This window comes from Balaenoptera acutorostrata, chromosome 3, assembly GCF_949987535.1.
Source record: "Balaenoptera acutorostrata chromosome 3, mBalAcu1.1, whole genome shotgun sequence".
Classification (NCBI taxonomy): Eukaryota; Metazoa; Chordata; class Mammalia; order Artiodactyla; family Balaenopteridae; genus Balaenoptera; species Balaenoptera acutorostrata.
The window spans coordinates 65,748,950-65,767,009 of record NC_080066.1 but is presented as its reverse complement, the minus strand read 5'-3'; the positions used below and the strand labels follow the sequence as shown (position 1 = coordinate 65,767,009).

Genomic DNA, 18,060 nt, shown 5'->3' with positions numbered 1-18,060 from the left:
ATGTGTGTATATTTGTTTAACAGAAACCATAATCTGGACATTTTATCAGACTGGACCTGGATCTACCCAAAGAGAGATGTTGCTTTTTTTTTGTCATTTTTTTTCAACAGAATTTTTAGGCATCACTGCATGCATTTACCATTTTGACCAGGAGGAATGGAGGACATTTTTGAGATTGAAATTCTTAAACAGGAACATCTAGATAAAAGCAGGACTTTAAGGAGTTTTCAAGAGCCTCTTATCTGGACTCCAAAGTTAAAATAAGATAGATCGGAACAATACAAGGACTTCCCTGGTGGTCCAGTAGTTAAGAATCCGCCTTCCAATGTAGGGGATGCGGGTTTGATCTCTGTTCGGGGAACTAAGATCCCACATGCTGCAGGGCAGCTAAGCTCACGCACCACAACTACAGAGCCGGTGTGCCGCAACTACAGATCCCACATGCTCTGGAGCCCACGCACCACAACGAAGAGCCCGCATGCCACAACGAAAGTTCCCACATGTCGCAATGAAAAGACCCGACGAAGCCAAAAAAAAAAAAAGGAACAATACACCTCATAATTTACTTCTGTTCAATAAGCATTTATTGAGTGCCAAGCAAGAGCTAAGTAGTGGGGCAAACATGTACATGTCACAGTATCTGCCTTTAAAGCACTCACCTTCTATCAAGGGAGGCAGGTATATACACATATAGTTCAGGGAAATAAACTTAATAATAGAAACCAGCCATAACATATATTTAAGTATAGATGCTACTTCTTTCAAAGTTGCATCGACGTTGCACTCTAAGCCTTCTTCATACTCAGATCCTAAAACTTCTTTTGCACCACTTTTGGTCTTTGGCAGTTCTGTAGAGCATCACAGTGACAGAATGTTTTGTGTGATCTGTGCACATGGTCTCCCTACAGCATGTTTTTTAAATTAATTTTTATTGGAGTATCGTTGATTTACAATGTTGTGTTAGTTTCAGGTGTACAGCAAAGTGAATCAGTTATACATATACATATATCCACTCTTTTTTAGATTCTTTTACCATATAGGTCATTACAGAGTATCAAGTAGAGTTCCCTGTGCTATACAGTAGGTCCTTATTGGTTATCTATTTTATATATAGTGGTGTGTACATGTCAATCCCGATCTCCCAGTTTATCCCTTTCCCCCCAGTAACCATAAGTTTGTTTTCTACTGATACATCTGTGACTCTATTTCTGTTTTCTGAATAAGTTCATTTGTACCATTTTTTGAGATTCCACATATAAGTGATATCATATGATATTTGTCTTTCTCTGTCTGATTTACTTCACTCAGTATGACAATCTCTTACCTATCAGTAGACGTCCAAAGCACATTAGAGAATACCGGGGCTTCGTCTGAACTTCTTGTGTGATTATGCATGTTGTTTCCCCTTCATCACATTATGTATTTCTAGAAGTTATCCACTGAACGTTAGCTCAAAGCTTTAGAAAAATAGATGGGGAGAAACACACTTGTGGTTCAGGATGCAGGAAACAGTGGCACCTACTTCTGCTTTGGAAATTCTGTTATCTAATGCAGTCCTGGCTGTACATTAGTATCACCTGGGAGCTTTTAAATCACTCACTGTGCAAGCTGTACCTCAACCAATTAAATCCAAATCAATGGGGAGATGCGACCCAGGTGTGAGTATCTGGGGGCGAAGGAGTCATCTTGTGTTTTTAAAAAAAGTTTTTATGTGGAAATAATTTGAATTCAAATTATTGAATAAATGTTGCAAAAGTTAAAATAGTACAGAGAACCCCTGTATTTACTTATTCAGAGTCACCTATACTTTTTCCCTCTGAACCATTTGAGGGTAAGTTACGTGTACCACAGCCCTTTATCCACAAATACCCCAGTTTCAGTGAGTATTTGCTAAGAATGGGAATACTCTCTTACGTAACCACAGGATAGCCTGCAAGTTCACACATTTATGTTGACACAACGTTTACAAGTATTTAATTTACCGTCCATACTCCAGTTTTGTCAGTTGATCTAATCATGTCCTTTATAGCACTTTCCTTCCTCCAGTTCAGGAGGAAATCTAGGCTAGGTACTACGTTCATTTGACATTTCTCCCTCTCCTCGTTTAATCTCTAATGTTTCCACAGACTTTGTCTTTTTTTTTTATTTTTTTATTTTTTTTTTTTAAGTTTTTTTTTTTTAATTTTAATTTTAATTTTTATTTATTTATGGCTGTGTTGGGTCTTCGTTTCTGTGCGAGGGCTTTCTGTAGTTGTGGCAAGCGGGGGCCACTCTTCATCGCGGCGCGCGGGCCTCTCACTATCACGGCCTCTCTTGTTGCGGAGCACAGGCTCCAGACGCGCAGGCTCAGTAATTGCGGCTCACGGGCCCAGTTGCTCCGCGGCATGTGGGATCTTCCCAGACCAGGGCTCGAACCCGTGTCCCCTGCACTGGCAGGCAGATTCTCAACCACTGCGCCACCAGGGAAGCCCCACAGACTTTGTCTTTTATCATACTGACATTTTTTAAGAATACAGTCCCCCACCCTTAAAAAAATTAAAATGTTCCTCGCTGTCTGATGTTTCTCGTGACTAGACTAAAGTTATGCACTCTCAGCTGAACCCTGGGTTAGGGGTGGTACGCCCTTTGCAAGGTACCACGTCAGGAGATACACAGTGTCTACCTTTGCTCACTGGTGCTGCTCATTTTGATCACCGGGTAAAGTGTTGCCCAGTTTCTTCACTGGATAATTACTCTTTCTTTTTTCTCCCTTGCAACTAATAAGCAGTCTGAGGGGCTGACAAGACCACTGGAATATCTTGCTCCACAGCAAAATTTCCCCCCAAGGTTTAGTGTGTGTTGATGATTTCTGGCTGATCCAATCTTTACCATGACGACTGCAAAATGATTTTCCAACTCCAGCACTCTCTCTATATTTACCAGTCGGCCCTTGAAATTTTTCATAAGCAAGAACCCTCCCTTCTCCCCCATGTATTTATTTATCTACTTATTATTGGTATGAGCTCATGAATTTCCTTTTCTTTCAGTAATTTGTAATTTGTTACCATACTTATTTGGGTGCTCAAACTGTCTCAGATGTGGCCAATAGGAGCTTCTTCAAGGTGACTCCTATGTCCTTGTGACATGTCCCCATCGTCTTTGTGAACACTTCCTTACTTCCAGGCTTATCTTATACCTACCCTGCCCCATCCCTGGAACTAGTCATTTCTCCAAATAAGGGTGCCTTTTCATGGGGAATGGTATTAGAGACCAAGATTAAGGTGCAGGGTTTGCTTATTGCTAGTGGGGTGTCTCTGCTTCTTAGCCCTCTTAGCAGACAGAGCTAGGAAATATATGCATGTATGTATACATATGCAAACGCATAACAAAAATACACATACATACGTATACATATATACGGTGTACATATAAACATGCACATATACCTACATATACATGATTTCAAAATTATGAATTCACACTGATATCTTAAATTTAAATCCATGCCCTACAGTGTTCTGTGTTGCCTTCCCCCTTTCCATATTTGTATGCCTCCTTTTCCACAGTGAGATCCCTGGCTCCCAACAACAAGTCCAGCCACTTTGGAAAAATGTTTGGCAGTGCCTACTGCAACTAAGCATACATGTGCCTTTAGCACAGCAATTCTACTTCTGGGTATATTCCTAACAGAAATGAGAACTTATGTCCACCAAAAACATACAAGAATGTTTTATAGCAGCTTTACCCAAAGGAGCCAAAAACTGGAAACACCCAAAAGTCAATCAACAATAGAAAAGTAAATCGTGGCATATTTATATGATACTAAATTGCTATGAAAAAGAATGAACTACTGATAAATGCAACAAAGTGGATGAGTCTCATGGGCATCAAGTGAAGTAAAAGATGTCCAGTGCAAAAGAATATATATGTTATTATTCCATTTACATGAAATTCAAAAACAGGGAAACTGTGGCTCTAGACAGCAGAGTAGTGGCAACATTCGAGACTTGTGAGGATGGGGTAAAGACTCTGAGGGGACAGGAAGGAGACTTGTGGGAGGCTGGAATGTTCTGTATTTTATCCAGGTAGTAGTAACACAGGCGTAATACAAATATAAAAAAATCATCAAGCTATAAACTGATAATTTAAATACTTTACTATATGTGAGTTATATCCTATTTTTTTAATTTAATACAGCTATAAATTGGGCTGCCAATGCAATTAACTCAACTGAAATGACTTAATCGGACCAAATTCACACGTGTTCAGGAAATGACAACTCTGTTAGAACTTAATCATCTGCCTGACAACTACTGCTTTTCTGTTGTAATAGACATCCAGTGTCAGTAATGGGAAAATGGGAAAAAAATTGTGCATCCAAGGATTTAACAGTACAGTACGTGGGCTTACTCAGTGTCTTGATATAATTTTTTGTTGAGTTGAATTGGACTGTCTTCTACACACACACCCCAAGGGTTAGTCACAATCCAAACCCTTAATGGTTTATGCTTTGTGTGTAAAGTCACACGATGATAGGTGTCCTCTGGGATTGCTTGCTGGTAACTTGAAATCCATGGGAAAGTCAGCTCTGGGAATCCTAAATGCTCGAAGACAGGGTGGGAGAGTGCTATGGAGAGAGCTTCAGTGGTAGGGTGGAAGGAACATAAGTGTCAACCCCCAGACTGGACCTTTTGCTCCCCTCCTCTCAGTGTGGGCCCTTTTGCCCAGGCAAAGCCAGTATATGAGAAGTGAAACCATTTCTCCCTTGACTGAGAATCCTTCTCTTTTGATCAGGACTCAAAAATAAGAGAGGAGGGCAGGAAGGGGTACCGTAGTGCTTCTCCAACTTTAAATGCACCACAACCACCTGGAGGGCTTGCTGAGCCTGAATTCTGGACCTCACCCATGTTTCTGGTTCAGCCGGCCTGGACCTACGTATCTACCAGCTTCCAGGGGATGCTGGTCCAAGGACCACACTTTGAGAATTACTGGTGTAATTGCATGAATGTGGAATTAGAGCATCAACGTCCAAGTCCTAAATGCTACCGAATAGTCTGTGACCTTGAGCAAACAACTTAATCTCTCTGAACCTATTTCCTCATCTGTATGATAAAGATAATACGTGTCCTGCTTGCCCTATAGGATTGGCATTCATATTATGAGTTCATTTGTGTTTTGAAAACCATAAATCACGAGACCAGATGTTCTTCACTTTTATGTGCCGTGGACTCCCTTGGCAGTCTATGGATACCTTCTCAGAATGTTTTTAAATCCATAAAATAAGATACAGAAAAATCCAAAGGAAACCAGTTATACCTAATTATCAAAACACTTTAGAAAACCAATTTTTACTATACATAGTAACATGCTCCTTTAACACTAAAATAGGCGATCTCATGGAGGGTCTAATAACTACTGTAATTCTACAATAGTGATGAGTTATTTAACAATATTTCATAATATCTGTAACATCCGTAATGTCTTGTGAATAGATAAGTGATTTCTATTGGTGACAAAGCCACAGTACTGCTAATACTGTTATGGTTTGTTGCCTACATTTATAATAGAAAGAATGCTAAACTTCAGTTGGAAGCTAGTGAAAATAAAGATGTAATTGACAGACCCCTCCATGGTGGTAGTATGAAGTGAATAGCTGTGTTCCATTTTCAGGGTATCTAGATTAGCTAAAATATTCTGAGACTCACTTGGGATCATGCCCATATGTGGGCTTCTGTGGAAGCTCATAGACCAGACTGAAAACGGCAGGACTACAGACCTTCAGCTACATCCTGGCAGTGGCCAGTGATGTCTGACCCCTTCACCCTTAAGTTTGTTGTGCTGCTTCCCTAATAGCTTCTAAGAATGGGTGAAACATTAAGAAGCTTGGAAGTTTGTTGATAGCAGGAACTTAACCTTCATTTCCAAGGGAAGAAACAGACATCTAGATCACAGTGATCTGTTTGCTGTAAGGAAACCACCTTCTTTATTTGATTGTGGGAGCCAGTGTTTGGGTCATCAACAGTGGGCATTAAGATGGTGGGATAAGGCTTCCCTGGTGGCGCAGTGGTTAAGAATCCACCTGCCAATGGAGGGGACACAGGTTCGAGCCCTGGTCCAGGAAGATCCCACATGCCGCGGAGCAACTAAGCCCATGCATCACAACTACTGAAGCCCACGCGCCTAGAGCCCATGCTCCGCAACAAGAGAAGCCACCACAATGAGAAGCCCACACACCGCAAGGAAGAGCAGCCCCCGCTCACTGCAACTACAGAAAGCCCCCCATGCACAGCAACAAAGACCCAATACAGCCAAAAATAAATTAATTAAAATAAAATAAAATAAAATAAGATGGTGGGATAAGGTATATGAGAAGCAGGGCTTGGATATATTAGCAATTCCTATATGAACCTTGGAGAAAGGCATTATTGGTGCAGATAGTTTAGGCCAAATATATATGCTCAGCGTTGACAACTAAAACTGGAATAAAACCCAAATGTCTAACAAGAATGGAGATTTCCTCTTATTGGCATAGTTGTGTAGTTGCCTTTCAAATAGTCTCTGCCAAAGCTTGACCTTCAGTGAACACACCCACTAGCAAGAACCATGAGTCACCTGCACCTTTTTGTGGGCTAGTTCTGGACACCATTAATAGCTCTGGAACTGCTTACAGGCACAGAAATTGTAGATGCAGCTGTTTTCAATATGCAAGACCAGGCCAGATGGGGGCTAGTTTTGGAGCTATTTCAGAAGCTAAACCGTGGGCATATGGAATTAGGACCATATTTACTAAAAATCTGATGTGACTTTTTTTTTTTAATGCTTTGCTATTATATGATTAAAGATTCATCTAAACCTTTAGAGGGAATGTACAGGTAACAGTAGTGGATGGTAAAAAGATTCAGGATCCCAATGTTTTATTTCCTGGGGGGCCTTTGATGCTCTCTCCCATACAGTACTTCAAATGTTCTTTAATGGACTTTTTGGTTTCCAGATAATAACCTCTTCTACAATACTGCCATTAAAAGCAATAAAATCTTAGCCAGAACCTACCTTAATTCTGAGCTCTTGATGCTTTGAATGGTCTTTTAAGGAGAAGCTGTAAAAAAAAGGGAAAATCTTTATATCCCTTAGTAGTATTTCTATAGTACCTTGTCCTTTATATTAATTAAAAATTTTAAGCTTTAAAGAAAGTAAGAAAGTAATATATGCATATGGTAAACAAATTTTTTAATGGTAGTAAAAAGATATAAAATGGGAAATAAATGTCTTCCTTCTAATCTCCCATCCCAACTTAAACCCCAGTTCCTGTCCCCAAATGTTAGCAGTTTTAGAACCATCTTTCCCTGAAATGTTTTCTGTGTGTGTCTACATGTTTTATGTATATGTTTTTATTTAAAAGCATATCACAGGGACTTCCCTGGCGGTCCAGTGGTTAAGACTGTACGCTTCCACTGCAGGGGGTGCGGGTTCGATCCCTGATCGGGGAACTAAGATCCCCCATGCCCACTGTGCGGCCAAAATGAAAAAAAAAAAAGTATTCAAGTAAGAAGAACAAAATTTTTTTTTAATGTATCACAGAGTTCTTTTCATACCCACGTACACAGACCTGCCTCATCATTTTTAGGGCCACGTGATATTCCATTGCATGATTATCCAGGGTGACAATTTACTTAAGCAATCCTCTACTAATGGATATTTAGGTTGGTCTTAGTTTTTCTCAAGTTAAAACAGCCTGCAGAGAATATCCTTATTAAAAACACTTTTGTATACTTAGAAGGATAGCCCTCAAGTAGTTTCCTAGAAGTACAATGCTCAGGTCAAGAGGATGGGCATTTAAACATTCTCTTGACCTGAGAACAGATTGTAACCAAACTGCCCTCCAAGGTTGAATCAGTTTACATTCCCACCAACAATGTTATGGGTGCTTGCTTGTTCACACACATGTCAATTCTGGCAGTATTAAATTTTTTTTTTTTTATTTTTTTATAGCCCAGTTTGCTTTTTTTTTTTTTTTTTTAAAGAAATTCACATTCTTTTATTTATTTATGACTGTGTTGAGTCTTCGTTTCTGTGCGAGGGCTTTCTCTAGTTGCGGCAAGTGGGGGCCACTCTTCATCGCGGTGCGCGGGCCTCTCACCATCGCGGCCTCTCTTGTTGCAGAGCACAGGCTCCAGACGCGCAGGCTCAGTAATTGTGGCTCACGGGCCCAGTTGCTCCGTGGCATGTGGGATCTTCCCAGACCAGGGCTCGAACCCGTGTCCCCTGCATTGGCAGGCAGATTCTCAACCACTGCGCCACCAGGGAAGCCCAGTATTAAATTTTTTAAACATTTGCTGATCTGGTGGGTCAAGAATATTTCACTGTGGTTTTGACTTGCATTTCTTAAATTATAAGTAAGGTAGAGCATCTTTTCATTTGCTTATGGAATTTGTATTTGGTTTTCTGTGCATTGCCTATTTATCATTCTTTGCCTGTCTTTCTTTTGAGCTGTTGCCTTTTTCTACTAGATATTTTTGCATTCAGTAAGTATTAAGTTCCTACTACATGGTGAGCAGTATGCTGGGCACTAGAGCTCACTATTGTTGGTGAGGAAACACCACTGTCTTTGCCCTTTGGGAGCTTACAGTACTGGGACACAAACATTAACCAAGTCATGCTCTGAATGGGTGTATGTACAGACTGAGTTAAGTGCCTTGAAGGAAAGGCTCTTGCATCTCTTAGAGCATGTGAGAAGAGAGAGGCCTGGACTGAGGGTAGGAGATTACCTGAAGGAGCTGACATCTAAAGAACAAATAGGATTTGTGGACAGGGAAAGCATTTCTGGAAGAAGGAACAGCATCTTGGAGGGAATGTGATGTATCAGATGAGCTAAAAGAAGGCCAGGGATCAGAGCACAGAGAGAAGAATAGCGGTGACACAAGATGAGGCTGGACTACATTACCTGGGCCCTTACCCCATTGATGATTGAGGGGTTCTTCTCCTAGAGAAATAGAAAGCATTGAAGGATTTTGAGCCACAGTTGGTTATCAAATCTGCATTCTGAAAAGATCACTGTGGCTGAAAAGAAGGTAAACAGGAAGACCAGTCAGAAGGTTTTTGAGTTAGTCCATATGAAATCTGATGGTACCTTGGCCCTGGATTATGGCAGTGGACATGAAGAGAAGTAGATGAGTTCAAGAAATATGGAGAAGGTCAAATAAAATTTGATGATGGATTGGTTATAAGGGACAAGGAAGGGAGGAGGTGTCCAGGATGAGTCCTAGGTTCCTAATTAGATGGATGGTGGTACCATTTTCTGAAATAAGAACCACCATGTGATCCAGCAGTTCTACTCCTGGGTATACATCAAAAAAAACTAAAACACTAATTCAAAAAGATGTATGGACATAGCAGCACTATTTACAATAGCCAAGATATGGAAGCAAGCCAAGTGCCCATCAACAGATGAATGGATAAAGAAGATGTGATATATATACATATATATTCCATTATATATATATATATAATATTACTCAGCCATAAAAAGAATGAAATTCTTCCATTTGCAGCAACATGAGTGGAGTTAGAGAATATGATGTTAGTGCAATACGTCAGACAGAGAAAAACACTATATGATATCAGTTATACGTGGAGTCTAAAAAAATAATATAAATGAATGTATATGCAAAACAGAAATGGACTCACAGGCATAGAAAACAAACTAGAGGTTACCAAAGGGGAGAGGAAAGAGTATAATATGTAAAAATACTGACTCATTATTCCGTAAACCTGAAATTAATATGATATTGTAAATAAACTATACTTCAATTAAAAACAGAAATACTAGAAAAGGTCAAGGATGAATTCAGGCTTACACAACACATCTGAGTGAAGCTGTCAAATAGCTAATTCGATATAAAAGTCTGGGACAAGGGAATTCCCTCGTGGTACAGTGGTTAGGACTCCGTACTCTCACTGCTGAGGACCTGGGTTCAATCCCTGGTCAGGGAACTAAAATTCCATAAGCCTGGAACCAGAGGAAAAGTCTGGATTGGAGACATAAATATGGAAGTCACTGGAATATAGTAATTAAAGTAATGAGCAAAGATGCAATCACCCATGAAAGGAGTACAGCACCCAAATCAGGTCTACTCTGAACCCTTAAGGAACACTAACATTTAATGGCCGAGTAGAGAACGATGAGACAAAAAAGAAAGAACAGGTGAGCAGCCCAAGAGCAGGAGGAAGACCAGCTGAGTGAGGTGTCCCAGAAACCAGTGAAAGAAGGTTTCAAATAGAATGGAGCAGCCAGTAGTGCCAAATGCTGCTGAGACATCTAATAAGAGGAGGGCTGGAAAATGCCCATTGGATTGGGCAACATGGAGGTCCCGGTGACGTTCATTTGAATTGTTTCAGTGAAATAATGGGGGCAGGAGTCAGACTGGAGATGATTGAGAAATGAATGGGAAGTGAAAACACGGAGACACCGTATGGACCACTCTCAAGAAGTGTGGTTTTGAGAGAAAACAGCCACAAACCTATTCATCCTCAACCTCTACTCTTGACCCTTCCTTGCCACTCAGTAAGCTGAAGTGATTTTCTAATTTGGTATTTGATGTTCCACAGCTGTGGTCTCCCAGGAGCCATGGCAACAAGCCAGCCAGGGATAGAGTCTGCAGGGGAGGCCACCTCAACCGTGGGGGCTCTTCCACCTCTCGGAGCAGCTTCTGACTCTGCAGGCCTGGGAAGCCCCATTGTAGAAAACGCTGCTGAAACTGGCTTTTAGAAACAAAGAGTCCTTATATTTTAGAGACACCTACTGAAAAATGTAAGGATAAATAGTGTCTGGGATTTGCAAAGTGAAACAAGCTAAGCCAGGAGTTGATAATTATTGAAGCTGGGTGATGGGATGGGTACATGGAGATTTATTATACCCTCCTCACTACTTTCGTTTATGTGTAAATTTTTTTCATAATACATTTTTAAAAAATTAAGTTTAAGGGGCTTCCCTGGTGGCGCAGTGGTTAAGAATCCACCTGCTAATGCAGGGGACACGGGTTCGAGCCCTGGTCCGGGAAGATCCCACATAAAAAAAAAAAAAAAAAATTAAGTTTAGTAACTATGTAAATTGGAAGTACACAGAGCCAGTGACTGTCACAGGCCCACTGTTGACCATGCCACTTAAAATGGGATCTCCTTTAAATACAATTTGCCATTCGCTTGTGGGTTTCAAGGTACCAAATGTCCAAGGGAGTCAAGCCTGCTCTCAGATGCTGTCCTTCCTTCTCTCAATAACCCTAACACCTTGTTCCTTGCCCCTCTTCTCCGTTCTTACCTCCCTCCTGAGTCCACTGTTATTGGACTCCAAATAGCAGTTCTGTCACTTGTCTTCATGAACTTGAACAACTTCCTTCTCAGACTTGAACCATGTTCTGAAAGATAAGGATGCACATCCGCTTAGCAATGTTGTGAAGATGAATTCTGACAGTTTATGTGGGAGTAGGTAACATAGCTACATCCTCAAAAGTCCACAGAAGTCAGGTAGTACAAATGAATGAAGATGACCAAGTAGGAGAAAGTCCTGTGACCCTTTTAGCCTGTCCTTAGCTTTGCCACTTTTAGTAGACATACCAGTAGGAAGAATTGTAAGAAAATTTCTATTCTATAAGGAAAATATTAATTCAGCATGATCATAAATGGAATAAATAATCTATATTCATAAATAACTGGGTAATAAACTGAGACTTAGCCTCAGTGTTGGGGAGCATTAGGGAGCGGTGGGGAGTAGGGCAAGCCAGAGCACGCAGGCCCCATCTAACACAGGCAGTCCTCCTCAGCTCCATGACTGCTGCCACGAGAGAATGTGGAGCCAAGGTTAACATGTCTTCTTGTTTTACAAGAGAAGCTAGAACTCTAAAATTTTTATGTGAAATCTCCCAATTCTTAAATTTGGTTTCAATTATTTACAAAAAAAGAACACTACAATGGCTAAAATAATTCCATTTGTGGGCCAAAAGCAGCTCATGAGCTGCCAGTGTGCAACCTCTCACCTAGATAATGGGATAGAACACAGTTTCCCTTCCCCACCCCTTTACCTTCCACCTCTAACTTTCTCCTTTCTCACATTTTCCACATTCTTCTCTCCTAACCACTCCCACCCTTCCTTTCTAGACTAAGTCCAAGTGGTAGAAGGGATTGAAGTGGGTTGAAGAAGTGACGAAGCCCAAAGGGCTGTGATCTAGATGCCTCATCCTGCTCCAGGGCCTAGGCCAGTGCCCTGCACATAGTGGATCATAATGACAAACCTGATGAATGAATAAGCCAGCAAGTAGGGGGCAGTCAGTTTCTTGTGCACACCTGGGCTTACCTGAGGACTCTCATTTTTCTCAACAGCCTTGCGAAGTCGTTCTGGCCGCTCCATCATCAACGGGAACTGGGCAATTGACCGGCCTGGAAAATATGAAGGAGGAGGGACCATGTTCACATACAAGCGCCCAAATGAGATTTCGAGCACTGCCGGAGAGTCCTTTTTGGCCGAAGGTCCCACTAATGAGATCTTGGATGTCTATGTGAGTTTGAACTCTTGCCTGGATTTTGTATCTTCTTGCTTCTCAGGACCACACTTAGAACAAATAAACAACAAATATTGCCCCTGCTCAATAAGACCATTTGAGCAGCGCCTTTTGGGGTACCCTTACATGCTTGGCATTCATCTTTGCCCCTCACCTCCGAATGTACCTAGCTCATGGAAACCTTAAACTCTCCCAGATGCTTATTACCCTCAGCGTTTATTGAGCCAGTAAAACCAATTTTACTTGTTGAACCAAATCAGAGGCAAAACATATCCTTTATTTCATGAGCATTGGCTCTCCTCCAGGCACTTTCCTCCTATGCTAATTTGGCGTGTTTTCTTTTTATGGCAAAAGAAAGCAAATGCCTAAAGCAAGACAAGACCACTCACAGTTCCCAGCCCTCTTCAAATTCTATTAAAGCAAGTGAAGAAACAAGAACTCCAGGGTATTCCAGATGACACAAAAAAGCTTGGAGTAACAATATAGAGATTTACTAGTCGTTCCCTGCTTCGCAGAAGACAGAACTTTGATTTCTTTGACAAGAAACTAAAGTATTAAGTTGCCCTAGAGTTAAAAATGGTCCTTATTTTTTAAAAGAAACCACTAGAATCCAATCTTCTTAAAAAGATCAGGAAATAAAAGGTGACCGGAAATAAAAGCTCAAAATCACATTTTGATAAAAAAGAATGCGCTCACCCATAGATATATATTCTCTCACCATCTCCAAAGCCATGCTGGTCTACTTGATATTTGCCGAGTTCGAATTTTATAAATATCACTTGTCCAACTATACAGTTACATGTTCATTCCCTTTGGGCCTAGTGGCTCATGGGCTAGAAACTACAAAGGAAGTCTTGTTATAGCTCATTTTGAATATTTTTTTATAGACTGTCCAGCTGGTGTTGGACTCCGGGTAAGTTTCGAATGGCATCAGGGGTGAAAACTCAGGTTGTTAAAGGCCCACTGTGGGTGGTCTGGGATGTGGTGGCCAATAATAATTTCATAAATGGGACAAGGTTTGCACTGGCAGAATGTTCACACAGAAGAGGCACAGTAGAGGGGGAAAGGCTTTCCTGCCCCAGAATGACTGTTGGATTGTGTGAAAAGAGAAGTGAGGGGATTAGGAGTAGACAGCAGGGACCTGAGGTCACACCACCGTGTCCCTCGGGGGTTCTCTGCTCCCCACCATGGTTCCTGGATGTAGGGGGCCTAGGGGTTCTCATGTCTGCCTTCTGTTGGGTGATTTCTAGACAGGAGGCCACGTTTCACATGTAGGGAAGGGGTAAAGGCTGATGGTGTAACTGGATGGCATAGACACCCTCATGGACCAAACAGGACCCACCCATGCAGGAGTGACTCAAAGAATGCCTGTAGCTAACAGGACCTCAGAGATCAGCTGGATTCTCACCTCCTGCTTCTCCAGATGAAGAAATCGAAAACCATGAGATTGAGGGACTTGCTCTAGGTGACCCAGCGGGTAAACAGGAGAACCCCTTCGTAAAGCAGTAGAGACAGAAATATCACAGCGTGACCTGTCTCCTTGCCTGGCTCGTATTTTCACTGCAGATTTGCATTCCGCGGCTCCATTTAGCCCACCACCCTGCTTCCCTCCAGGAAAGCCATGAGCACAAAGGATTTTGTGCTCCAAAGCCAATAGGGAGGGATTTATTCTGCTCAGCCATGCTGGTTTGTTTTGTGTTCTTGTCCTGGACAATGTTTAGTTGCTAACTTCCACAGCCCTAGGTAGCTTTTGTCATGGGTCCCTGAGAGAATAGGACCCAAGGAGACTTATTGCCCTTATACCTGTTTTCCTCACCTCATCTCTCTGTGGTTCTGGAACTTTCCATGGATGAGAGGGGATGGGACCCAGAGAGTCAATGAGGGAGGGGGTTGGGTCAGACCCTTCCTGAGCCAGCGTCCCGGGCCAGGTAGAGGACTTGGGAAGAACCGAGGGGATCTCGGGCTGACGCTGCCAGAGGTCTGGCCCTTCCTTACATGACTCTGTCTCGCCACCTAGTGTTCAAACGGGTTCTCTGTAGTGTAAACTTAAGTGTCTCTTCTGGATATTTTGAGGGCCTTGAGCAAAATCTAAGCAATGGTAGAGGATGGTTGGGAGCCGACAGAAAGGTTCCCTACCATTGCTCCCATCTTCCTGTTTAAAATTTATAAAATCTTGACTTTCAGCCTAGTTTTCTTCTTATTCTCTCAAAGACTACGTTCTTCATTCTTCAAAAGCAGATAGCAAAACGCCATCTGGAAATAGCTTTCGTTTAGTGTGTCACCAGTCCGCTAATATTATTAGATGTAAATCAGTCCACTCGTTTATAGTTAGTGCCACTTACACCACTGAGCCCAAAGCCAGCAGGAAGGGGATATGCATGTGTGCCAGTGCAGTGACGTTGACCTTTGTGTTGTCAGATGATACACCAGCAGCCTAACCCAGGAGTCCACTATGAGTACGTAATCATGGGGAGCAATGCCATCAGCCCACAGGTGCTGCCTCACAGGAGACCAGGTAAAATTTCTGGCTTTGCGGCCAGTCACTCCGGGTCATTTCCTTTTAACGCCCTTTCTCTCTTCTTCTTGTGTATCTGCCCTCTGTCTCTCGGTCAACACAGAGAAAACCCATGGACACATATTTCAGAGTCAATGGGCCTTGATATCAGAGGATGCTTCACCATTTGCCTGAGCCTTCACTGATAAGAGTGTTTCATTCACTTGATTCAAAAATGAATTGAACATTCTCAGTCTGTCTTTCCAGTTTAACATTTTGAAATGTCTTTTATATTAGTTTCCTATCACTGCTATAACAAATGACCTTAAACTCAGGAGCATAAAGCAACACAAATGTACTGTCGTATAGTTCCGGAGGTCAGAAGTCCAAAATGGGTTTTGCTGGGCAGGAATCAAGATGTTGGCAGGCTGTGCTCCCTCTGCAGGCTCTGGGAAAGAATCAGTTTCCTTGCCTTTTTCAGCAGAGGTCACCTGCGTTTCTTGGTTCATGGCCCCTTCCTCCGTCTTCAAAGTCAGCTGAATAGCACCTTCAAATCTCTCTCTGCCTCTGACCCTCTTCTTCTGTCATCTCTCCTTCTCTGACTCTCGCCCTCCTGCCTCTTTCTTATAAGGACCCTTCCAATTACATTGAGCTCAGCCAGATAATTCAGGATAATCTCTCCATCTCAAAATCCAGGATAACTTAATCACGTCTGCAAAATCCCTTTTGCCGTATAAAATAACACATCCCAGGTTCCAGATGTTAGGACACAGGCATTTTCAGAGGGCCGTTATTCTGTCTACCACATGCCTTTTCTCTTGGTCCCCTTCTGCTTCTGCTAACACAGCTTTCACCTATAAGAAAAGAATAATGAATTCACACCTAACAATCCACCTCTTCCCTGTGGGCTCTGCTGACAGATCCAGCAGCTTTGCTTGCCTCTGCTGGGTATAGCACAGCCCCTGGTTGATATTTCTTTACCAAATGATGGAGCCCATCACCCAAATGGAGACCGTCTTTTCCATCTTTCAGACAGAAGGGTCTGAAGAAATATTAATAATAATCGCTAATAATCACTCACACGCAGAGTACTTGCTATGTGCCAGGCACTGCTGAACCCTTCACATAGACTAACTCATCAAATTCTCACAGCTATGCTCAGAGGGAGGTACTGTTATTAACCCCATTTTAAGAGTAAGGAAATGGAAGCTTAGAGAGATTGAGTTACTTGCCCAGGTCCCACAATGACCTCAGGTCAGCCTGGGTCCCTAGCCCCTGTGCTTATTACACTGCCTACAGGTGACCTGGTCCAACACCTGTCCTAGGAAGTGAGGGGACAGATGCAAGACGTGGCCGTACATCCTTCTCTGGGCTGCCGATTGGATAATCAGGTTATCTGATTGTTACAGGTCGGGGAGGAGCCACCTGGCACGTGGGGTGCATGTGTTGTCCAAACTCCAAGTCAGCACACTCAGCCTGAAAGAATTTTTAAACCATTTCCAGGAGCAGTATACAGTCTGAGAAACCAAGTTCAGATGGGGAAATATTGAGATTACTGATGCTGATTTATAAGGGCAATTGGACAGACTATTTGAAATCATATAGGATGATGATGAGTGATAACAAGCCTAATGGGTCTCAGCTAATGGGTAGCATGTGGTTCTGGGATCAGCTGCCTGGGACAGGGCAGGCCAGAAGGGGTCAGCTGTAAAAAGTTGGTGAGGAGAAGCAATCTGGACCAGGCTTCATCTACCGTATCAGTGGAGTCAGGAGGCCAGAGCTTGAATTCAATTCTGCCACTTTCTTGCTGTGCACCCTCAGGCAAGTCAGTAACTTCTCTGAACACATTCACAGTCTACAAAATAGAGAGGGAAAAACATACACTCAAGGGTTTTATTTGGGAGGGGGAAGGTATTGAATAAATTAGGTGTCCATCCTAGCACAGTGCCCAGTACATATAAGGTACATAAAAGATTTTTAAATGTTTTATCTGATAATATCTTGGACAGTTTCATTTATATCAGTATGCTGGTCTTGATTCTATTAGTTTAATTTGCATATAATATTTTAAACCATGAAGTATTATAAGTAGCCAACTAAATAAGAAAGTGCTGCTGAAAGGGTAGAGAAAGCTCTACGTTTTAACTGCATTTTATAGTAACCTTAGAATTTGCCTCCTTATTTTATATTAAACTAATGAATGCTTGAACACTATTCAATCAAAACGGAAATATGTAAAGTAAAATGCAACTGCTCCATAACTGCCAAAACTTGGAAGCATCCAAGATGTCTTTCAGTAGGTGAATTTGGATAAAGGAACTGTGGTATATCCAAGCAATGGAATATTATCCAGTGTTAAAAAGAAATGAGCTATCAAGCCATGAAAGGACACGTAGGAATCTTAACTGCATATTACTAAGTGAAAGAAGCCAATCTGAAAAGTCTCCATATTGTATGATTCCAAGTATGTACGTATGGTATTCTGGAAAAGACAAAACTATGGAGACATTAAACAGATCAGTGGTTACCAGGGATTAGAGGGGAGGGAGGGATGAATAGGCAGAGCACAGAGGATTTCAGGGCAGTGAAACTATTCTGTGTGATACTACAATGGTCGATAGATGTCATACATTTGTCAAAACCCACAGAATGTACAACACCAAGAGTGAACCCTAATGTAAACTATGGACTTCGGATGATAAGGATGTGTCAGTGTAGGTTCATCAGTTGTAACGTACCGCTCTGGTGTGGGATGTTGATGGTGGAGGCTGTGCATGTGTGGGGCAGGAGAGATACGGGAACTTTCTAGACTTGCCACTTGATTTTGCTGCGAACCTAAACTGCTCTAATTAATATACGTATTTTATGTCATATATATATATATATATGTCTATTTTTTTTTTTAAAGCAGTATTCCCAACCTCAGCCCTCTCCCAGCTTCCCAGAGGGAATCTCTCTTTACAATTTGGTGGGACCCTACCCAGCCCTTTCCGTGCGTATACAAACATGTATGCGGCCAGTTTGAATATTTGTCTA

The 18,060-nt window shown here is 41.9% G+C and overlaps 1 protein-coding gene across 2 annotated transcripts in view; it reads left to right on the top strand.

Moving 5' to 3' along the window:
• The window catches only part of THSD4 (thrombospondin type 1 domain containing 4), a 584,405-nt gene that overhangs the window by 542,591 nt on the left and 23,754 nt on the right, over positions 1–18,060 (top strand). For both annotated transcript variants that reach the window (XM_057544214.1, XM_057544215.1), the window contains 2 exons: positions 12,352–12,527; positions 14,949–15,045. In XM_057544214.1, the coding sequence (XP_057400197.1) occupies positions 12,352–12,527; positions 14,949–15,045 (273 nt within the window). The remainder of the gene's footprint in view (positions 1–12,351; positions 12,528–14,948; positions 15,046–18,060) is intronic.